Genomic DNA, 24,803 nt, shown 5'->3' with positions numbered 1-24,803 from the left:
ACTTAATGCCACAATCACACTCAAATTAGTTAGGCCTGCCGAGGGATTCCTCCGGGGTTGATTTCATCATGAAAACGACCGGAGCTCCGTGCCTGTAAAAACGTCTGACCAACGCCTGGGGAAAGCTTGTGAAACCATCCCAATGCTGCAACAGAGGTTTTTCGGAGGAGCAGCAGGTGCAGGGAGGCTCAACCCAGGGCCGAACGCCTCTCTGTGTGTGTGTGTGTGTGTGTGTGCGTGCGTGCGTGCGTGCATGCGTGCGTGCGCATGCGTTCCTGTGTGTCTCTATCAATGACACATGACGTGGCTCTCTCTGTCCTCTCCTCACCTAGCTGTGTTTTCACTCTGCATGGCAGGCAGCTGAACTGATCCTTGATTATCTGTCCTTAGCCAACTCCTGAATCCCCTTTACTCAGACATGATCCCCCCCTCCAACCTCGATACAAGCATCTGTCTCATGCATGCCGCAGTAGTTTGATCTAAGCCTTCTGCCTCCAGATAGGACAATCTCATGAAGTAACGTCCATTTATTTGGAGGCTCTGACTGTGAGGGTGACATCATAGAAATAGAACTACAAGAACAGACAAAGCCCTTCAGACCACGGTAATCTGACTGTACCAAGATAAGAATGTGGGCACAGCGCTTCACAGTGCCCTCATGGGCACATTCAATATGGCTGACACCATACCCACTCCTCTCCCTCTCCTCATCCCATCCATGCACACTCTGGTTACTTCATGTTCGGAGAATGTCCTGGATCAGTGTGAACCTGGGATTATCATCAGGACACAGGCTGCTAAAATGGAAAGCTGCTGCTGCCTTAGAAAACATGCTTATAAGGACAGAGAGGGTGCTGTGTGTTTTCACAGGCTCTCCATGGCTCACCATCACGGCCCACTTTGAATCTCCATCTCCATTGCCATCCAGGGTGACTGAATCATAATGGTTAGACAATGAAGATGAACTACTGCACATGGGCATCATCATTGGGGAGAATGTCAGTGGCTGCCTCCTAAAAGGCATCCTATTCCCTACATAGTGCACTACTTTTGACCAGGGCCCATAGGGTGCCATTTGGGGCAACCTCAGTTACCGTCCAAAAAAAACATTCATGCAGAGATCACAATGGATGGGATGACAACAGACATGTGCAGACTAGGGCAGACAAATAGAAGTATGCAATAAAACATGATAATTCCTCCCAGTTCCCTGGCTCGGAGTTTGATTTGCCCTACTGCCCCATTGTCAGCTGGAGCCCACTGTTCTGTGGTTGATTCATGCACCTGGCAGACTTCATTTAAGGGTGTTGATGGATCCTCGCAGGCGGTCACAGGGAGTGACCAAGCAACCTTCCCCCTCCCACCCCCTCTTCTGCCCTCCCAGGCAGCACCCCTCTCTATAGGACAACACTATGAGGGGGGCTGGGGGGGTACAAAGAGGTGCTTGTTTCTAACCTAACCCTCCCTTACGTTCAACATCTTGGGGACCTAGCTATCATCTTCATTCCATGGATTTCGAATACAATGTCCGCACACTATCAGTGACAAATACAATTGGAGATGTGAACATATCATGGTTGAGGTCGGTCCTTTGCATCTTAGCTGCGGTTAAAGTATTTGATATTCAGACTAGAGGAGAAATGAATCAACATTATACAAATCCATCTGTAATACTACTGCTTGGCCTGGTTCTGTGTAGGTGCAGTTGACAATGGAGACTTTAGTTCACGCTCCTACAGTAAAAAGAACCAACACAATGCTTACATTATATTGCACATGAGTGTGATTGACGTAGCAGCCACAATGGAGGGAAGTATTGGTCTGCATTAAATTATTCTAAACATCAACAGTTAGAGCTGGTTAGAGGCTTCCACTAATAGTGCCAGACATGTAAATAACCCTTCCTCTTGGAATGAGACAAGCAGCAGAGGAGCCACTCTATTCAATCAATTCAAAGGGCTTTATTGGCATGGGAAACATGTTTACAATGCCAAAGCAAGTAAAATACTGTAGATAATAAACAAAAGTGAAATAAATGATCAGACATTAACAGTAAACATTACACTCACAAAAGTTTCAAAGGAATAGAGACATTTCAAATTGCATATTATGGCTATGTACAGTGTTGTAATGGTGTGAAAATCGTTCAATTACAAAAGGGAAAATACATGTATATAACACTCTCTCTCCCCATGGCATCCCTCCTATCACTGGTGTTGTTGTTGGGATAGAACATACAAGTACATATATTTGTCTTAGTGTCACCATCCCCACACAGAATGGAAGTGGACCTCTCAAGGTTTTCCTAAACAATGCTGCCCTCAAAACCTGTTCCATTGATATGAATCACTGCAGACAGACGCTTTTATGGCACTGACCCCCTCTAGAGGCGATGGGACAAACTGCTTCTCTCCTTTCCTCTCCTCTCCTCACGGTATGGCAATGAGCAAGCCTACTGCCTACCTACAGATGTTCAGTTAAGCTCCCCTTGTTGGAGGCCTTCTCTAACAAGAACACCATACAATAACAAATAGGTTCAAGAAAAAAAGATGCCATTGTCCAAAGAGCTTCGTTACATAAACATGCGTACTCTGTTCTGCATAGCCAACTGGTTACGGCGCGTAATGACAGCATATATATGCAATACAGAGACTATTTTAGAGAGGGTCCCCATGCTGACTCCCTCGAGTTGCTTACTGATCGTCTTCTCGTATTTTATCTCTAAAGTGCACAAATTCATAAACAAACTCAAGAGCCATAATTGCCGTGGAGAATTATGTCAGACTAAAATGGAATATATTCAGTATCTTCAAAAGACGCGAATTAAGGCGGAGCCTGGCTTTGGGTTAATTGCATACCACACTTTACTCGACAGGCCCCCTCAAACCAGATTAGGCTATACTAGGAAATGTCGCTCTCTCCCTCCCTCTCACTCTCTCTCTCTCTGTGAGAGTTACTCGACCACAGGCCCATCAGAGGTTCCGCTCGCTGCGCACTAGACCAAGCTCGCGTGTTATATATGAGCAGAGAATGGGAGACTTGTCTCTTGAAGTTTAAAGTTATTGTACATCAAAAACAACACAAACTAAACAGCACGGCATGCAATAATGCTTTCTGGCACAAGTGCACTCCTTTTTTGTGTTCTTGATGATTGCAATTAGTGCCATCTACAAACAATTAAAACGTTTAAAGTGTGTTTCTCTGTAGCGAGAAATAACAGTAATCAAACATAATAAAAGTGTATCATAAAATCGAAATTAAAAGGACTATTTGGCCATAAACAGTGAATACCTGAAATTTCATAGAAATACTACGTGCGTAAAACAGCGCAATTTCCCAATGATACATTATCAACACCATGCAAAGTAAAAGGCTTCTCAACCGAGGGGTCAAAAGCAAAGGAAATCTGACGTGGGGGGCTTGCCCTCTAAATAAACTTTCGATTGAGTCAGCAGAGGGCTGAAGTCATAAGAGAGCGAGTTGGAGTGGGGGAATGAGTATTGCACGCAAAACTGAAAAGAGCTGAAACTGCGCAGATTATTTTTGCTTTAACTGTCGACCAACGAGAGGTGCGCGACAATCAAGAGAACCAACACATTCTCACCTCATCGAAACGTGTTACTTTATTACAGTTAGGTGCTGCTGCCAGTGACGCGCGCGGCTCCCAGTTTTGGTCTACTCGGTTAGATGATGGGGATGACGCGATGACCTCCTACACGCAGGGCACAATAAAGTAGCCCTCACACCTGGACGTGCAGCGAACTTCGAGAGAGTATCAGTGGAAGATACAGGAAGAGGACAACTGAAACTGTATCAATATGCCAGCCTCCATTATATGATCTACACTTTCTTTCTTTGAGTATCTTCTTTTTCCCGCAGTGGATGATAATCTAACGGTTTGATTGTGGGAATATGCTCACTACGGATACCTGATTTGGTCTCGCTTTGTGGCACACATGAGGATTCTATTAAGGATGTTACTGTCTAAACGGCCCAGGTATCATTGGGCCATCGTAAATCAGACATCACTCTCGCAGAGCAGGGGATTCTGCTCTTTCCAGGAATAAGACAACACATTCCCTCTCAAAAAAGTGGAATCAAAGCTGCACTTTTCTGGAGGACATTGACATTGGCTATACAAGTCACCATCTCCGGGTTACTATGCAATTACAACTGATCTCCTTTGTTTTGATCTTGACCTGCATGGAATACACTGATTGTCAGCAGCAACCCTCTAGGCATCGGCAAAATAAACGTGAGTAAAGAGCGCCCGCGCATGCAGTGAGTTGCTCGCGCGCACACACATGCTCCTGGTGTCGGTTCCATTCAACCCTACTGTAGTGTTGTAGTGCCTATCATACCATATGACATACATCTTTTCGTGTAGATATATAAATAACAAAACAATATGGGTACTGTATCAAGGTTAACCGATATGATTTGAACAACTCATACTTGACAATGAAATTTACAATGAAAGATCATAGCATGGCTTTAGGAAATATGCCTAATTGGGGTGGAATGCTTTTTGGTTGAGGTGGAGATGTAATAACATAGTCCTGTGGTGCAATCTCTATTACAACATATGAAACTTCCCATAGATGAATGTGTCAAAACAACGTTGATAGGGTGGGTAGCCTATAATTTATAATATGATACAGTTTCTTAAGTACAGCCCGCATTTAGTTATAATCAAAAGAAACTCGACCAATCTAAAAATGTGTTGTTATCAGATCAATATGGAATTTAAATGAATAAACGTGTATTTTAATCACTAGGCGAGATTGAGTGCGTCTGCGGAACTCACTATATTGTGTCTACAAAAGCAATAGGCGCACTTTACTCTCTGCAGCGGCCAATTTTACGCACATGTCGTCCTCAACCACACCGCAGTCAATCATTGGACTGCCTGGCGTTCAACATTACATGACCCTCGGGGTTGTCATTTTTTACTGATAAAATTCAACCAGTCACTGTTCCCTGATAGTTTTCTTAGAAGTGTATTCCACAGAGCTCCATCAGCAGTGTGCGCTGTATCCCCTAGTTCCCATCGCTCTCTAGCGGCCAGTGGCAGAGAACTTTTTACGCGGCATGTCTGCCGACAAAGTATGTTATAACTTTCTGATCTAAATTATTCATTACATACAAAGTTCACCTGAAGTGTGTTATATTTTCATTTCACTGATGTTATGGAATGTCTGCAGTGCTTGTGCTTCCTTGACAAACTCCGTGCAACAGTGAGTAGAAGCTTTGAGCACGTGGCAGCGCGTGCCATCTAACCGCTGTTCGAGGATGCTGATACAGTTATCTTCTTGATTGTAATACATGTAGAATATAAGATTGTGCATCTAATATGAAAATACATGAAAGCCTGGCCATTTTCATCTTCAAATGGCGTTCTTTTTTTGCTGACCGTAACTGTGACTTTCTGTGGTGATAATATTTTGTGGTGTTGAAAAAATGGAAGCGGGAACTGTTCATATTTAGTAGGCAATTCAGAATACAAACATTTTTCAGTTAGAAATTCAGAGTATTTCAAAGCTCTGAAGCAAAACTATCATCATATCCAAAACACAACAAAGAAGCTCTGGTAAATCAGTAGACACTTTACTTTTTTTTTTGCTCCCTAGATGTTCAGAGTATCAGCAGCATTGACCATGGCAGGGTTCTCCAACCCCGGTCCTGTGTATTAGTGCTGGGCTGGAACAAGCACTTCCAGTAGTTCTCCAGGACCAGAGTTGGAGAACTCTGCATGAAGGTATCCGTTCAGCAGCTTTCTTTAAGCCTAATAGATGTCATGTTCTGTGTCAAGTAACTCCACAGGTCTCACCCTGCATCCTGTCAGTAGTATCAGCTTGCTTTATTATTCTCTCTCTGCGCTATATTTAAGTTACAGATGTGCTTCCAGATGTGCTCTTCTGCCTTAGTAGAATGGTTGAGTATTGCATGCATCACCTGTTGCCAGGTGGATTGTTATCTGGAAAGGTAGGCTAGTAACAAACAATAGTGGTGTTTTGGGGTGCGTGTTTAACGTCTTAAGAACCACTTCTTCAACATGATATATCGTCTTCTTATCTAAACCCTACATGCCTGCGTAGAAATTGTGGGTCCACATTGGTTTGTGGGTGCATTCCAGATAGACAAACTGTGGGCCTCCCCTCGTGCATCGCAGCTTACTTAGCTGGTGCTAATTGAAGGAGACCGACCTGACATATGACTATCTGTGATAGTCAGACAGAGAGAGCAGGGTGAATGAGCTCTCAGTCAGGGACCTGACCATGCAATCAACTGGCTAAAAACAGTCCACTTCCTTCTGACCTTGATGTTTCCACAAATGAGAGATATGAATGCCTGAGGGCAAACACAAGATAGCAGAATGATTTCTAGAATAGAGGCCAGAATGATTTCTATGTGGTCTAGAATATAGATGCCAGAATGATTTCTGTGTGTTCTAGAATAGAGGCCAGAATGATTTCTAGGTGTTCTAGAATAGAGGCCAGAATGATTTCTAGGTGTTCTAGAATATATGCCAGAAGGATTTATGTGTGTTCTAGAATAGAGTCCAGAATGATTTCTAGGTGTTCTAGAATAGAGCCCAGAATGATTTCGAGGTGTTCTAGAATAGAGGCCAGAATGATTTCTAGGTGTTCTAGAATAGAGGCCAGAATGATTTCTAGCGGGTCTAGACATGTTTAAAATAGACTCTAGGTGTGATTGGAACAGATTGGATTCCTAATAAAGGGAAAGAAGGACAGATAATGAAATAAAAGGAGGGGGATATATGCAGAGGTTCAACACCACAGCGTTTGATGAAGAAAACATCTTGGAAAAGCAAACTTCTTTTTTTTAGGTCTGTGCCCTATGACTTGCGTGTTTGTCTTCATCATTCTGCTGTTAGCCGTTTTGTTTATATCTACAAATGATGCTCAAAATAATCATGGTTGTTTTCATCTTGTGGTCAATGATTTTAACTTTACAAGTGGTTCAAGCAGTTTAGGCAATTGAAACCTCACAGTACAGGCTTCACAGTACAGCCCTCACAGTACAGACCTCACAGTACAGACATCACAGTACAGACCTCACAGTACAGACCTCACAGTACAGACCTCACAGTACAGACCTCATGCAGGAACATTTGTGTTATGGGTATGCAAGCCGCTCAATTGATGTTGGGCAATTCCATGGTAACAGAATAACGCTGAGACTCACACCACTGATTTCAAAGTTTAACAAATCATATCCACAAGGACTACTTTTAACAAGTTTCACTGACGATGTTACAAAAACCCATTTCCTGGAAGAACTGTGCAGATGTAAATTTGAGATTTTAATTCTGTTACCAAAACTTGCATCTGCACAGTTTTTCCAGAAAATGTTTATTTTGAACAATTCCTATGTAAATTGTTGAAAAAAATCATTATGCATAGAGTTCTATCTTTGTTAAACTTTGAAATCAATGGTTTTTGTTTGGCATTCATTTTAAAGATAGAAATCGGAGTATTAGCATAATTCTGTTACCATGGGATTGCCCTGTTGTGTCAGTGCGAGCTATTGTAGGCAAGGACAGGCAAAATTCCTCTGTGTTAAGGGTTCTGTGAATTAGGGGGCCTTGGCAGGAACACATGAGGGCAAATGGACAGCAGTTGTAAAGATTGCTAAGATATGTCAAACACAATCTCTGTGATCTATTGCAATCTGGCAGCTAACCCTGAAGTGAAGGAGGGAAAAAAGGCCAACAACTCACCCACGGCACGATATGCAAGACAACTAGGAGGTAAAAACACCTACTGCACACACTGATATGCTCCTTGCGTAGCTCTGCAGTGGTGAATACTGAGACTAGCTCTTACCATGTGTCACAATTCCAGAAGTTGCCCCTAAGATGTTCCCCCTAAGAACTGATATAGGATCTGCATACCTTCCCCAAATCCGTACCTTAACCATCAAGGGAAATCATTACAAACTGACCATAGACTAGTGTCTAGCTCTAGCAGTAGCAATCCAATCTGTACTAAATGAGCTCAAAATATCTGACTCAGTCAGGTGCTCCCTGTCATTGCATCAGGTACCATGTATGCCATTCTCTGGCCTTTAACCCAGCTCTTGAGTGGGCAGATGTATTACATTTTTTACCATTGTAGCACTGAAAAAAAACTGCAACATTTCCTCTCTGCCCCATGGAAACATTTGTAGAATTGCTGAAAATCTGCTTTAAAACTGTAGCATTTTCTCTCTCTTCCCCCCCCATGGCAAAATGCCATTAACTTTAAAGCTGCAAATATTTTATCTCCGCCGCCAAGAGGGGGGGCCACTAAAATGTTTTGTCTGCGAGGTGGAGGGCTTAGGGCCCCCAAAAACCTGCACACATTAAAGTCATTAGCCTTATGAACATAGAAACTTAGTTGCAGTTTCTATGCTACAATGGTAAAACATTTAATACATCTGCCCACTGGGCACAGAAGTCATTTCAACGTCTAGTTTTGATTTACATTTCATTGAGTTGCCAGCTAACGTGAATTCAACGTGAAATCAACCACAACAACAAAAATCACCACATAGTTGAATTTCGGTAAAAATGTGTGTAAAATAAAGTCAAAATTCACTTGCGTTGATGACTTTTTGCAATCAGTTTTCCACGTTAATTCAACGTCATCACATTTAATTTTTTGTTGTTGAAATGACATGGTAACAATGTTGATTCAACCAGTTTTTGCCCAGTGGGTGGTAAGCAGAATTTGGGTGAAGTTATATGGCTATGATTTGATTAATGTTTGAAGTGACATTTTATAATTACCTTCAAAAAAGATATTGTTTCACGACTCTAAAAAGGTATTGTTTACCTTAAATGTTTTTAAATAAATAATGTCAATTTGTTTGGCCCACCTCTCAGATTATATTTTGTCCCACCAACCCCAAAAATTTGAGCACCCCTGGTTTAAAGTAATCCAGAGCCACCCACTAGTATCCTTTTCACATCGTGCCAAACCAAACCATAATGTGCTGGCTCAGATATGATCTTTTCACATGTCCTTTCCTGCATGGTTCCAGCAACTATGGTACAGTAGATGCATAACCAGGCACAATACAGCTCAATTCAGCTTGGCTCAGTAGTGTGAATGGCTATATATTTCCTCAGTCAGGTACTCACTTGCAGCTCCTGCTGGTAGTCCTGGTATATACCCAACCTCTTCTCCTCTCAACCAGTCTGTCTTCATCTTCTCCGTCCTCTGAGGTCAAGCTCTGTAATTCAACAAGAGTTGAGAGTTAAGCCGTTTGACATGCTGCCCTACAAGCCAGTCACACATGGCTTAAATCAGCAGCAGCAGCCGTCAGGACACATGAGGTTTCACTTGTGCCCAGTCCAAGATGACAGTTTATGGTAATGGAGCGCTGCTCAGTTCCCCATTTGTCTGTAGTCTTCTCACATACTGTGATGACACTATCCCTCCTTCAAATACACTGTCCTACCCTGGGAATTTTATAGCCTCCTTATAGTAGAGACTGGACACATGTATGCAGGACTTTAACCTGGAGACCAACATTTTGGAGAAGTCTGAATAATAACACTTTCCTGTAAACATTTTGCATACATAAAATGTTAATAATTTCAACTTGAGCAGGGGCCAACCTCCACACCAACCAACAGAGAAATTGGATGTTATTATAACAGAAATTTGCATCCTGCAGCACTAATTCCAAAAAGTTCTGGAACACTGTAAAGTCCATGGAGAATAAGAGTACCTCCTCCCAGCTGCCCACTGCTCTGAGACTAAGAAACACTGTCACCACAGATTTTTACAACGATAATATAGAATTTCAATAAGCATTTCTCTATGTCTGGCCATTCGTTCCACCTGGCTACCCCAACCCCGGCCAACAGCCCTGCACCCCCCGCAGCACCTGGCCCTGCACCCACCCCCTGCTTCTCCTTCACCCAAATCCAGACAGCTGATGTTCTGAAAGAGCTGCAAAATCTGGATCCCTACAAATCAGCTGGGCTAGGCAATCTGGACCCTCTCTTCCTAAAATTATCCGCCGCCATTGTTGCAACCCCTATTACTAATCTGTTCAACCTCTCTTTCGTATCATTTGAGATTCCTAAAGATTGGAAAGTGGCCAAGGTCATTCCCCTCTCCAAAGGGGGAGACACTCTAGACCCAAACTGTGACAGACCTATATCCATCCTGCCCTGCCTTTCTAAAGTCTTCGAAAGCCAGGTGAATAAACAGATTTCGAATACCATTGTATCTTCTCCGCTATGCAATCTGGTTTCCGAGCTGGTCACGGTTGCACCTCAGCCACGCTCAAGGTCCTAAACGATGTTATAACCGCCATCGACAAAAGACAGTACTATGCAGCCGTCTTCATAGACCTGGCCAAGGCTTTCGACTCTGTCAATCACTGTGTTCTTATCGGCAGACTCAACAGCCTTGGTTTCTCTAATGACTGCCTCGCCTGGTTCACTAACTACTTCTCAGATAGAGTTCAGTGTGTCAAATCGGAGGGCCTGTTGTCTGGACCTCTGGCACATGGGGGTGCCACAGGGTTAAATTCTCGGGCCGACTCTTTTCTCTGTATATATCAATGATGTCGCTCTTGCTGCGTGTGATTCTTTGATCCACCACTACGCAGACGTCACCATCTTTGGACACTGTGTTAACAAACCTCCAAACGAGCTTTAATGCCATACAACACTCCTTCCATGGCCTCCATCTGCTCTTAAATGCAAGTAAAACTAAATGCATGCTCTTCAACCGATCGCTGCCCGCATCCGCCCGCCCGACTAGCATCACTACTCTGGACAGTTCTGACTTAGAATATGTGGACAACTATAAATACCTAGGTGTCTGGCTAGACTATTAACTCTCCTTCCAGACTCACATTAAGCATCTCCAATCCAAAGTTAAATCTAGACTCGGCTTCCTATTTCGCAACAAAGCCTCCTTCACTCATGCTGTCAAACATACCCTCGTAAAACTGACTATCCTACCGATGCTTGAGTTCGGCAATGTCATTCCAACACTCTACTCAGCAAATTGGATGCAGTCTATCACAGTGCCATCAGTTTTGTCACCAAAGCCCCATATACTACCCACCACTGCGACCTGTATGTTCTCGTTGGCTGGTCCTCGCTACATATTCGTCGCCAAACCCACTGGCTCCAGGTCATCTATAAGTCTTTGCTAGGTAAAGCTCCGCCTTATCTCAGCTCACTGGTCACCATAACAACACCCACCCGTAGCACGCGCTCCAGCAGGTATATTTCACTGGTCATCCCCAAAGCCAACACCTCCTTTGGCCACCTTTCCTTCCAGTTCTCTGCTGCCAATGACTGGAACGAATTGCAAAAATCACTGAAGTTGGAGACTTATATTTCCCTCACTAACTTTAAGCATCAGCTGTCAGAGCAGCTTACCGATCGCTGCAGCTGTACACAGCCCATCTGTAAATATCCCATCCAACCAACTACCTACCTCATCCCCATATTTGTTTTAGTTTTTCTGCTCTTTTGCACACCAGTATTTCTACTTGCACATCCTCATCTACACACATATCACTCCAGTGTACATTGCTAAATTGTAATTACTTCGCAACTATTGGCCTATTTATTGCCTTACCTCCTTACTTCGTTTGCACACACTGTATACAGATTTTTATATTGTGTTATTGACTGTACGTTTGTTTATCCCATGTGTAACGGTGTTGTTTTTGTCGCACTGCTTTGCTTTATCTTGGCCAGGTCGCAGTTGTAAATGAGAACTTGTCCTCAACTGGCCTACCTGGTTAAATAAAGGTGAAATAAAAACATGTAACTAGTAAAAATAATGAAAGCTCAGCCTTTCCCTGTTTCTAACACAGTCGACCCTGTGAACCATGTGGGTCGACAGATAGGCTTATCTTCGACACGGAGCATAAGGAAGATGAATTTGAGACATGTTGCAAAGTTGTCAGTGCCAGTGCCGATTACTCATCTTACTCATTTGGCCGTGTTCGCATTGTCATGGCCAGACAGTCAGCTGGACGTCTGTCTGAATATTGATCATTTTGCCAAATTGTTTCGTCCTTTTAGTCATAGTACAATGAATAAACTGTACTCTTTCTGCGGAAAGAGCGAGAATAAGAAGTGAGCGGTTTCTGGCGTCGCGTGCAAACCTTTGCATGCTTGACGTCTCATTTGATGATTTTTCCAGCCGAGAGAGTCCACAGGCCTGCTTGTTGCCAGTCATGTCTATTATTGACTTCTTCTATGGTCACTGTTCCCAGAAAAATATGTAAATCTGTAGCATTTTGTCACCATCCAAACACTTTGTTGGCTATCTGGTATCCTCGTTGCGGTAGTTGGATAGAAGTCATTACTTTAATACAATTCTACACTTCATGCACACAATTTAGAAGACTACAAACAGTTCATATAGTCTGAAGAGCTATATTTGTTTAAATGTAAGCAGTAGTCCCTCTTTATTTAATTGGCATAGAGAGAGAGAGAGAGAGAGAGAGAGAGAGAGAGAGAGAGAGAGAGAGAGAGAGAGAGAGAGAGAGAGAGAGAGAGAGAGAGAGAGAGAGAGAGAAAGAGAGTGAGGGGTAGATGATTTGTGATATGTTGACTTGTAATGTGTTGAGTTGCAGTGTTGGTTAACACCATCTGTCTCAGTAATATAGGAGTGACGCCACAAGACAATGCCTTTTGCAACGATCATGTTGTTGTCTCAGTTAATTTAGTTCAATACACTTATGTTATTATAAGGCACTCTGGATAAGAGTCTTTGCTAAATCAATGCTTCTCATCTTTGGGTAGCAGTACCCCATGAGGGTACCTGCCAACCTGGCCTGTACACAGGGTACTTGGAAAGGACCCATATGCCTAACGATCATCTGTACAGGAGGAGTGGGGCACTTCAGGCAGATCAAAATGTGATTGGGTGGTACAGTATCCAAAACAGGTTGAAAGCCCCTGTGCTAACTGATTGTATGGTTGCGTCCCAAATGGCAACCTATTCCCTATATAGTGCACTACTTCTGCAGTGCACTATAAAGTCAATGTTGTGCCATTTGAGACACATACGAAGTAAAATGTCTAAACTGACTTTTGTCCTTCTGTGCCACATCCTCTCCCTCCGTCTTACCTGCAGAGATCCCAGGGGTGAGCTCAGGGTGCCAGGGAGGCTGTCTGACCTGCTCTGATTACAATGGCTGTCTGTCCTGTAAGCCCCGCCTCTTTATCTTCCTGGAGAGAAATGGGATGAGGCAGATCGGGGTGTGTTTGCCCTCCTGCCCCAGCGGTTTCTATGGCACCCGCTCGCCAGACAGAAACACATGCACAAGTAAGTTGCATGGCTATTACCAAAGATGTTTATAGTCTACCTCTACTTTACACTAAGGGACGGTTTACATAGACAGATTAAGCCTAGTCCTTAACTTGAAAGCTATTTCAACTGAGAATCTCCATTGAACATGCTTTTTAGTCCAGGACTAGGCTTAATCTGTGTTTTAGTGTATGTATTAAGTCTATTTGGTAGCACTGCATGCCAGTCACTCCAAATACATTATTTTCTATTATTTTGTACACTAAAATCTCATAAAGAGATGTGCATCTATGTGCAGCCAATTGTCCTGTTTTAGCGTGCTGCTCATTCTAACATACTGCATGTTCAACAAATCACTTCAAGAGCAACATAAACGTGCAGGCTGTTGACTGACTGACTGGGTGTTTCAGAGTGCAGGCCGGAGTGTGATTCTTGCTTCAATAAGAACCTTTGCATGCGGTGCCGAGCGGGGTACTATCTCCACCTGGGCAAGTGTCAGGAGAGCTGCCCAGAGAGCCTGGTCTGCAGCGACACACAAAGGGAATGTGTTCCCAGTGAGTAGAATATTAGACTCTTACGTTATTATCAAGTCCTGATGGTGTTGGTGTTAGACACGTTACATAGAGGGGACAGTGTAGTGTATTAGTGTTACATATTTGTTTCTGTCTCAATCACATGATGTAAAATGTGGAGTTAAAATAACGTATCGTATTGCATTTGGTTTTCTTCGAATGGAAGAATGCAGTTAAATGTAATTGTAAAGGTCTTTGTTGTGTGTGTTGATGTGATTTGACTCCAAGGCAGGTGTAATATTATGTATGTGTTGGTGTTTCAGAGTGTCCTGCGGACTGTGATGCCTGTCTGATCAATGACACATGTACGAGGTGCAGACCAGGCCTGTACCTGCTGCTGGGGAAGTGTCACCACGTCTGTCCAGACCAGTTTGAACCAAACGACAAACTCATGGAGTGTTCCCTTCAAGGTGAGCTCCAGAACAAGGAGGAGAGAGTGTTTACCAGTGGAGGCTGGTGGGGAAATCTGAGGATGGGCTCATTGGGCTGGAATGGAAAGGTATGGAACACATCAAACACATGGTGTGTTTAGTATCCAGCCAAAACGATAAGCCCAACCTCCGATTTAAAGTGGCACTAGCCTCCACTGGTGTTTACTTCAAATGCTTTACAGTGTCTTTGCCCTTCTATACGTGAGTTTTGGTTGTGAATATCTTTGGACTCTGCCTCTTGTAACATACAGTGTGTGTCTCCCCCTCTTTCTTAATCATTTGTGCAGTGCACTGCGCGGTGGGTGAGTGGGGCGAGTGGAGCCCCTGCTCCCGGTCAGGGAAAACCTGTGGATTTAAATGGGGTGAAGAGACGAGGACCCGGGAAGTTGTCCAGTTCCCTTCCGCCTACGGAAAACCCTGTCCCCCCATCTGGGAAAAGAAAGAGTGTGTCCTCAAGAGGAGGCGATGTCCAGGTAAATACTAATAACTATACAGTTATCATCACTAGTGTGACAGGTCACTATCTCCATTGTGAGTACAGTTGTAGGCTAGCGTTCCAGAACCAACTTTGTCTCTAGACTATAATCTGAAATGACTGGTCTGTCATCTGCCACATCTCTCCTCTCCTTAAGGGACCTGAATTGTTGACTTTAAGGATATGCATTGTGGTTAGTGGATAATGGTGAAATGCCTGTGTGTTGTTGCTCCAACGCTTCGAATCCAGACTTTACGGATTATAAAATATGTCAAAACATATGATTTTCCACGTAAACATTGATCTGATGATTTCTAATGAAATCAGCCCCCGAGCCCCCCAGGCCCTCGGCTCCCCAGCCCACCAGGCCCCAGCGCCCCAGGCCCCCAGGCCCTCGGCTCCCCAGCCCACCAGGTCCCAGCGCCCCAGGCCCCAGCCCCCCAGGCCCTCGGCTCCCCAGCCCACCAGGCCCCAGCGCCCCCAGGCCCTCGGCTCCCCAGCCCTCCAGGGCCTCCAGGCAGCCTTACTTACAGCACAAACACAACCCCTCAGTAGTGATTCAGCAGAAAAGTTTACTGTGAAGCAGAAACACACAGACTCCTCAAACATCCTCCCTTGGGGAGCCATGAGGCGACGAGGGGAATCAGCATTAGTTTAGACTAATAACAGCAGCTGCCAACACACACACAGATCTGAATACACACGCACATCAACTTGTCCCTTTAAAACCCATAGGTGGTAATTTGTAAAGAGTCCTGGTTGGGTTGAATCTGTCATTTAGGCTGTGAAATGTGGCCTCTGCTCCTCCCCCTGTCTGTCGTCTTTCTCTCTTTCTCCCCTTTTTCTCCACCTTGCTGATACTCTCTCTTGCACACCCAAAGAAAACACACCACCCCTCCTTCCTCCTGAATGGGGCTCCTGTTCCCCTGTCCCGTGGTGGAGTGGGGGGCTTAGTGTGGAGTCGGTGCTGTGTTGATCCGCCTGGCGGGCCTGAGCGGGTGGAGGCAGGCCAGAGCTGTGGGTGTGGTGGGTGGGTGGGTGGATGCGTGTTACACACTGCAGACGGAGGCCTGGTTATCACACACACACACACACACACACACACACACACACACACACACACACACACACACACGGTTATCGACCTTGCCCTGCGTGTGATTACCCAGCTGCTTCCCCCGGGTCGGCCGGCCGGCTCCTGGAACATCCAGTGAGCAGAGCTAATTATCTGCTCTGGCACGTCCCCTCCGCTCCGTGTTTACGTTCCGCATACGCCACGGGGTCACTGGTCCGACCTCCGCCAGCTCGCACTAATCCCCACCAGCCCCTCAGACACTGATACATCCTCCTCCCTCTATCCCTTCACCCCTCCATCTTCCCTCCATCGCTCCCCAAGGGCCTCTGTCCATCCCCATCCCCAGACCAGGTTTATTTGTTATTTCTCCAGCCAAGTTTCGTCTTTCTCTAGAAAGAGCTCTCACTCTTTTTCTATATCTCTTCTTTTCTCCCCCTGCCTCTTTTCTCACCTGTCTCTTTTCTCACCTGCCTCTTTTCTCCCCCTTCCTCACCTGCCTCTTTTCTCCCCCTGCCTCTTTTCTCCCCCTGCCTCTTTTCTCCCCCTGCCTCTCTCTCTTCCCCGCTCCCTCCAGCTCTCCTTAATGGCTGTTGTTTTCTAACTTCTTCTCTTTTGGCTCTCTCCATCTGTCTTTTCTGTTTTTAAACAGAACGTTGTAACCTCCATGTCACCCCCAGTCCTCCCCCTCCTTATGAATCAGAGAGCAGGAACTCTCAATATGAATCTAGGAGGTTTTACGCTCCTTATCCACAAAAATGACAACAGGAGCTGGACTTTAAACAGGTCCAGTACATAGAGAAATATGGAATGTCACTGAATGAATCACGGGGCAAGAACCCTCACTTTCACTCTTCCTCTTTAACACAACTCTGATTTGGTCGTTTCATCTCTGGTAAGCTCTGTTGAGCTACAGTAGCCAGAGGTGTCATGTCATTTCCGTGTACAGTGTCCTCCTCCCCCTCCTTCAACATGCTTGGTGGTCGTAAATGTTTACATACATGTCCTCGCCCACCTGCCTGCTGTCTCCTTTGTGTTAACAATGTTGGCTAATTTGTCCTCCAAACCACCGTTCCCCTATCTATCTAACCCAGCTAGAAGGTAGCCCCCTCCTGTCCCCCAGTAAGGGGGAGCGGGACAGGCGTCCCGTAGCCTTCAAAGCTCCGGGCATTTCTCCTGTGGGACAGCTCAGAGCCTTTAATCCCAGCCTGGCTCCCGCCAAAAGCCCACTGGACGACAGTGTGCCTGCCATGGAGGATGTTGCCCCCTCTGCATCATTAGACTAATTATGCTCCTGCACATCCCCTCTCTGACAGCGGGCCAAACTGTTTCCCCGCATGCACACACAGGCACCCTAACCCTCCAGTGAAGAGTGCTGAGCACTGAGCAGCGTGATGTCCAGTACTTTACGCAACCAATGCACTGTAGGGTTATCAGTGTAAATGCACTGCATAGGAGTGTGTGTTGGAGGGTGATCCGAGGGACAATTCCAGCTGTTTTCTTACACTCACCTCTCTCTCTTTCTTTCTCTGTCTATCTCTCCCCTTTTCACCCCAACTCTATGTTAAAATTGTAAATAATCAATGCCAGATGACAGTTCAATGAAAGTATCAGTTCAGCTGAGATATCTAGCTAGGGCTAAGCAACGTGAAAGCCAAGCACTTGCATAAACTCTTGTGAAGTTGCAACACTTTTGAAAGCTGTCCTTAGTTACAGTAATCTTATAATCCAGCTCTGTTGATATTACTTTTACAGTCATTTTTCACAGTTCTATTTTACAGTTTATATAAACCACATGCCTGAACCTGATCATACTTTACGTGGACACACGTCTCATCAAAATATTAGTTTTACAATAGCCGCACCCCCATACACACACACACAAACCATCCCAAAAAACACTGCCTGTCATCCACTGCAGTGTAGCGGTGATGACCATGCTGGTAAGAATGTGCTAAATCTCTGTTGAGAGTGTTTTAATTCAAGTGTCTCCTTCGAGTCCACTGCATTGCTGGACAGTTTATAGAATTCATAGACACAGTTCAGACAGACAAAAGCCTTCTCTGATAAACATACCCAGTAATCACCTCAACACGAGCCCAGATAAAGTTGTGCCTTGGGTTTTAGGAAACCCAGAGATTATGACTAAGCCGCTTATCTTTAAATGGTTATGACAAACAAAACAATGTGTGTAGATGGGACTTCCTGTGTTGAAAGAGCCAGAGGTGGGGTGGGATGGGGTGCAGAGTCAGATTCAGAATGCTGCTCATCTCTTTCTCTTTCTGTCATTCTCTCTCTCTATCATTCTCTCTCTATCATTATCTGTCTGTGTGTGTCTCTATCTCCCTGTCTCTCTCTGTCTCTCTATCTTCCTGTCTCTCCCTGTCTCTCTCTGTCTCTCTGTCTCTCTCTATCTTCCTGTCTCTCCCTGTCTCTATCATTCTCTCTCTATCATTATCTGTCTGTGTGTGTCTCTATCTCCCTGTCTCTCTCTGTCTCTCTATCTTCCTGTCTCTCCCTGTCTCTCTCTGTCTCTCTGTCTCTCTCTGTCTCTCTGTCTCTCTCTATCTTCCTGTCTCTCCCTGTCTCTCTCTGTCTCTCTATCTTGCTATCTTCCTGTCTCTGTGTGTCTCCCTCGCTATCTTCCTGTCTCTCTCCGTGTCTCCCTCGCTATCTTCCTGTCTCTCTCCGTGTGCCTCTCTCGCTATCTACCTGTCTCTCTCTCTCTCTCTCTCTATATATATATATATATATATATATATATATATATATATATATATATATATATATATATATATATATATATTGCTCAAAAAAATAAAGGGAACACTTAAACAACACATCCTAGATCTGAATGAAAGAAATAATCTTATTAAATACTTTTTTCTTTACATAGTTGAATGTGCTGACAACAAAATCACACAAAAATAATCAATGGAAATCCAATTTATCAACCCATGGAGGTCTGGATTTGGAGTCACACTCAAAATTAAAGTGGAAAACCACACTACAGGCTGATCCAACTTTGATGTAATGTCCTTAAAACAAGTCAAAATGAGGCTCAGTAGTGTGTGTGGCCTCCACGTGCCTGTATGACCTCCCTACAACGCCTGGGCATGCTCCTGATGAGGTGGCGGATGGTCTCCTGAGGGATCTCCTCCCAGACCTGGACTAAAGCATCCGCCAACTCCTGGACAGTCTGTGGTGCAACGTGGCGTTGGTGGATGGAGCGAGACATGATGTCCCAGATGTGCTCAATTGGATTCAGGTCTGGGGAACGGGCAGGCCAGTCCATAGCATCAATGCCTTCCTCTTGCAGGAACTGCTGACACACTCCAGCCACATGAGGTCTAGCATTGTCTTGCATTAGGAGGAACCCAGGGCCAACTGCACCAGCATATGGTCTCACAAGGGGTCTGAGGATCTCATCTCGGTACCTAATGGCAGTCAGGCTACCTCTGGCGAGCACATGGAGGGCTGTGCGGCCCCCCAAAGAAATGCCACCCCACACCATGACTGACCCACCGCCAAACCGGTCATGCTGGAGGATGTTGCAGGCAGCAGAACGTTCTCCACGGCGTCTCCAGACTCTGTCACGTCTGTCACGTGCTCAGTGTGAACCTGCTTTCATCTGTGAAGAGCACAGGGTGCCAGTGGCGAATTTGCCAATCTTGGTGTTCTCTGGCAAATGCCAAACGTCCTGCACGGTGTTGGGCTGTAAGCACACCCCCACCTGTGGACATCGGGCCCTCATACCACCCTCATGGAGTCTGTTTCTGATCGTTTGAGCAGACACATTAACATTTGTGGCCTGCTGGAGGTCATTTTGCAGGGCTCTGGCAGTGCTTCTCCTGCTCCTCCTTGCACAAAGGCGGAGGTAGCGGTCCTGCTGCTGGGTTGTTGCCCTCCTACGGCCTCCTCCACGTCTCCTGATGTACTGGCCTGTCTCCTGGTAGCGCCTCCATGCTCTGGACACTACGCAGCAAACCTTCTTGCCACAGCTCGCATTGATGTGCCATCCTGGATGAGCTGCACTACCTGAGCCACTTGTGTGGGTTGTAGACTCCGTCTCATGCTACCACTAGAGTGAAAGCACCGCCAGCATTCAAAAGTGACCAAAACATCAGCCAGGAAGCATAGGAACTGAGAAGTGGTCTGTGGTCCCCACCTGCAGAACCACTCCTTTATTGGGGGTGTCTTGCTAATTGCCTATAATTTCCACCTGTTGTCTATTCCATTTGCACAACAGCATGTGAATGTATTGTCAATCAGTGTTGCTTCCTAAGTGGACAGTTTGATTTCACAGAAGTGTGATTGACTTGGAGTTACATTGTGTTGTTTAAGTGTTCCCTTTATTTTTTTGAGCAGTGTATACACAGTTGAGGTCGGAAGTTTACATACACTTATGTTAGAGTCATTAAAACTCGTTTTCAACCACTCCACAAATGTATTGTTAACAAACTATAGTTTTGGCAAGTCGGTTAGGACATGGTTAGGACATCTACTTTGTGCATGACACAAGTAATTTTTCCAACAATTGTTGACAGACAGATTATTTCACTTATAAATCACTCTATCACAATTCCAGTGGGTCAGAAGTTAACATACACTAAGTTGACTGTGCCTTTAAACAGCTTGGAAAATTCCAGAAAATTATGTCATGGCTTTAGAGGCTTCTGATAGGCTAATTGACATCATTTCAGTCAATTGGAGGTGTGCCTGTGGATGTATTTCAAGGCCTACCTTCAAACTCAGTGCCTCTTTGCTTGACATCATGGGAAAATCTAAAGAAATCAGACAAGACCTCAGAAAAAAATTTGTAGACTTACACAAGTCTGGTTCATCCTTGGGAGCAATTTACAAACACCTGAAGGTACCACGTTCATCTGTTCAAACAATAGTACTGAAGTATAAACACCATGGGACCACGCAGCCGTCATGCCGCTCAGGAAGGAGACGTGTTCTGTCTCCTAGAGATGAATGTACTTTGGTGCGAAAAGTGCTAATCAACCCCAGAACAACAGCAAAGGACCTTGTGAAGATGCTGGAGGAAACGGGTACAAAAGTATCTATATCCACAGTAAAACGAGTCCAATGTCAACATAACCTGAAAGGCCGCTCAGCAAGGAAGAAGCCACTGCTCCAAAACCTCCATAAAAAAGCCAGACTACGGTTTGCAACTGCACATGGGGACAAAGATCATACTTTTTGGACAAATGTCCTCTGGTCTAATGAAACAAAAATAAAACTGTTTGGCCATAATGACCATAGTTATGTATGGAGGAAAAAGGGGGAGGCTTGCAAGCCGAAGAACACCATCCCAACCATGAAGCATATGGGTGGCAGCATCATGTGGTGGGGGTGCTTTGCTGCAGGAGGGACTGGTGCACTTCACAAAATAGATGGCATCATGAGAAGGAAAATGATGTGGATATATTGAAGCAACATCTCAAGACATCAGTCAGGAAGTTAAAGTTTGGTCCCAAATGGGTCTTGGAGGTATTGGAGTGGCCATCACTAAGCCCTGACCTCAATCCTATAGAAAATTTGTGGGCAGAACTGAAAAGCGTGTGCGAGCAAGGAGGCCTACAAACCTGACACAGTTACACCAGCTCTGTCAGGAGGAATGGGCCAAAATTCACCCAACTTATTGTGGGAAGCTTGTGGTAGGCTACCTGAAACATTTGACCTCATCTGTCTCCCTCTCTCTCTGTGTGTGTGTCTGTCTCTATGTCACTGTCTCTCTGAGTATCTCTGTCTCCCTGTCTCTCTCTCTCTCTCTCTCTCTCTCTCTCTCTCTCTCTCTCTCTCTCTGGGTGGGTGTGTCTCTCTATCTCCCTGTCTCTCTGAGTGTCTCTGTCTCCCTGTCTCTCTCTCTGTTTCCCTCTCTCTGTGTGTGTGTGTCTGTCTCTGTCTGTCTGTCTGTCTGTCTGTCTGTCATTATTTCTCTCTATCGTTCACTCGCTCTGTCACGCTCTTGCTCTCTGTGTCTCTGATCCAGTCTCTCTCTCGCTCTCTCACTATCTAGTCTCTATCTAGTTATCTCTCGCTCTATCTTGCTCTCACTTTCTCTCTATCCCTTTCTACACCCACGCACATTGTTTGGACCCTACACTTCTTCTGCAAGAGCAACCCACCAAACCCCTTTCAATAATGCCTCTTTCACACTGCACTATACACACACACACCATACAAACACACACACATGCCATAAACACACACTGGACGCTACAATCTGCCTGGCCTTGTGGGATGTATGGGGGCCTCTCCTCCTCTCCTGCCCTGAGCTCAGATAGTTCAGATACAGATTACGGCTGGGGAGAGCTAGCCCTAAGCCAGTGCCAGTTTTGTCACACCTTTGAGGCTGGTGGGCTTTCATAATTCCTGCAGACCAGAGCCAGGGAAGACTAAACAGAGTTGGATGGTAGGGCCCTATATCGCACTGGCTGGACCCCAGGAATGTGTAGGTCAGCGTTGGGCTGGCATGCTCTGCGAGCCCTTCTCTGCCTGGTTACGACGGAGCAGAGCTCAGAGCATGGCTGGGCTGATTAATGGTCACAGGCTGAAGGGGGGCCAGGGGGAGAGAGAGGCTCCGTGCCTACCTCAGCAGTTTCGCAATCCTGCTGCTTACACATGGACAGCACAACACGAATAGGGCCAGTTTCAATCTGTCGATCTGTCTTCTCTCTCTCTCTCTCTCTCTCTCTCTCTGGGGGGTGTTTTATATTAATGATGTGGTGCTTTTCAGCTTTCAGTGGTAAACTCTACAACATTCCATGAAATTGATTTGTTTATGAGATGGCGAAAGAGCAGATAAACTGAAGTTTATTTAAAGGCTTTCTATTTTTGACAAAGCCTATCAGCGGAGAATTGCAACAGCTGAACTAGACCTTGCTCACAGGGTGTGGCCACTGTCTGTGATGCAAGACTGACCTCTAGTGGTGAATAGGGGGAACATGTTTGTACTGTGCCATATTACAGAGTTACTCCCTGGACAGTCAGCAGGTACATAACCAAGACTTGAGCACACTGATAAATTGGTATGCAAAAGAGATATTTGGCATCATCGTCATACCCATTCTCTCTTCATATTCATCTTATTCTGTATATCCTCATCTGAAAGTACACCTCCTGCCATGACCCTCAACCAGCTCTCTGTGTAAAATCATGTAGATCACTTGAAAATACAACAGAAATCATTATAAAGAGAGATTGAGCTGTTGACTAACAAGTGTTTTCTGTTCTGTGTTTTTTTCCATCTCTAGGGCAAGGCAAGGGGAGGAAGGGTGAGCGGCGGGCCGAAAGGAGAAATCGGGACAACCGCCGGGACAAGGACAGCCAGGGGGAAGGCCGGCGGGAGAGGAAGAAGGACAGAGAGAGGGAGAGGGGGGAGACAGGTGACCGGGAGGACTCTGAGAACAGGAACAAGACAGAGCAAAGACGCCGGAGAGGCCAAAACAGAGACCTTGTTGTCTCACCTGAGGGAGGAGGTCCTGAACAGTAATGGAGCCTGGAGGAGCCCTCTCACTCCACCCCTTCTTTGTCCCCCTCGCCCCCTCAACTCCTTGCTGAAGGGGTGCTGCTGCTACCTGTATTATTTAAATATATACTGTATATGCACAAGAGAGATGGGGTCACTCGATCGGGCCACTACAGACTCTAAGGACTTCTTCCCTACATACCTACCTACCTACCTGCCCCCCTCCACCACACACCATTGAGAGGCCGCCTCCCCCATCCTGTCCTGTCCTCTAGTTTCACCAGACCAGAGAGACCCAAGACTGCTGTTGATTGGATGGGAATGTACAAAACTGCTCTTGTGATTGGATGGGACTGTACAGAGAGGAGTGAGACATTAAAATGTGACAGTATGGGGATGATGTGTTTGTCATTGGGAGTCGGGACAATGTAAATGCTTGTTGAATCAGTTATTTAAAAGGGTCCCGCCCAGTTAGAAACAAACGTTGCGTCTTGGTTTGAATGTAGGTTTAATTTGTGACATTATGTAGAATTGTTGTTGTTGTTTAAATGTCTTTATGTTTTTGTTTGTTGTTTTTTTGCTGAGTAAATTATCATGGGATATCACTAACAGAAAGACAGACAGTCAGATGTGGTAACTGCATCCAGATGTATAGTAAACATATGAGACAAACCGACTGAATTGATTTTGTGACAGAATGAGGACGGACCCCAGTGTTTTCCTCCCAACTTCTTATTGATCATGTTTGTTCAGAAGTGTCCTGGACAAAGTGCTAGTTTGCCTATCTGTGTAAGCAGGATCTGTGCTTTCACTAAAGCCACCTGAGCAGAAATCAAAAGCATCTGTATGTCAAATAAACTATAATGGGTTTGTACTTGTCTGTTTTTCATTTGTTATCTTTGGGCAATATTTTTGGTATCTCCGATTGTTCTGGCAATTCTCACATTTTACAATTTGTATCACAAACCATTTGGGGGAAAATCATTATAAAAGTGGACAATTCCTAAAAATATATATATTTCAGAATCAAGACATACTCCATATTTTAGAGCACACTATCAGGAGTATAATGACACCAGATGTCTTACAGGGGACATCTATAGGTCTAAAAGGGACGAATTGGCCACTTTCATCCCCCCAAAATTGTTTGTGATACAAATCTAAAAAACATATCAAACATCTTTACTCCCATATGAAGCTAGAACAATCGGGACACGGTGGCATGAAATCGCGCCTTTATTATTTGTCAACTAATCAATAAACACTCTCCGGGGACCTGCCTTTCTAATTTCAGATTCACTGCTGCTTAGTTTTTGCAAGTCTTTTGAAGATATATCCATCCTAAACACAGTTGTTTGTAAGTTTATATAGGCCTTCACATAAATTGCATTAAATAGATGGTCATAGACAGTCAAAGAACTGTCAGTGACATGCTGAATCAAACCCACCACAACCTTACTTACCCTTAT

General features: G+C 44.9%; 1 protein-coding gene across 2 annotated transcripts; it reads left to right on the top strand.

The window, feature by feature from the left end:
- Window positions 1-3,458: 3,458 nt before the first annotated feature.
- LOC115181496 (R-spondin-3) lies at window positions 3,459-24,208 on the top strand. 2 transcript variants are annotated; one of them, XM_029743414.1, is made up of 7 exons: window positions 3,459-4,255; window positions 7,703-7,774; window positions 13,131-13,322; window positions 13,715-13,858; window positions 14,140-14,286; window positions 14,595-14,780; window positions 23,120-24,208. In XM_029743414.1, the coding sequence occupies exons 1-7, from the start codon at window positions 4,162-4,164 to the stop codon at window positions 23,356-23,358; spliced, it is 1,074 nt and encodes a 357-aa protein (XP_029599274.1). In that variant the 5' UTR covers window positions 3,459-4,161; the 3' UTR covers window positions 23,359-24,208. The 2 variants fall into 2 exon arrangements, with proteins under 2 accessions (XP_029599274.1, XP_029599281.1); XM_029743421.1 differs by lacking the exon at window positions 7,703-7,774 and having other exon boundaries at window positions 3,460-4,255.
- The last annotated feature ends 595 nt before the right edge of the window (window positions 24,209-24,803 follow it).

This window comes from Salmo trutta, chromosome 3 (assembly GCF_901001165.1).
Source record: "Salmo trutta chromosome 3, fSalTru1.1, whole genome shotgun sequence".
In the NCBI taxonomy this organism is placed as follows: domain Eukaryota; kingdom Metazoa; phylum Chordata; class Actinopteri; order Salmoniformes; family Salmonidae; genus Salmo; species Salmo trutta.
Note: the sequence above shows the minus strand (reverse complement) of the source record. Positions and strands in the feature narration are given on the sequence as shown.

Coding starts and splice junctions, on each gene's coding strand:
- LOC115181496 (XM_029743414.1), top strand. CDS start 4,162: ATGCAATTACAACTGATCTCCTTTGTTTTGATCTTGACCTGCATGGAA. Junction 7,775..13,130: donor ATATGCAAGACAACTAGGAG/GTAAAAACACCT, acceptor TCTTACCTGCAG/AGATCCCAGGGGTGAGCTCA. Junction 14,287..14,594: donor CATGGAGTGTTCCCTTCAAG/GTGAGCTCCAGA, acceptor TCATTTGTGCAG/TGCACTGCGCGGTGGGTGAG.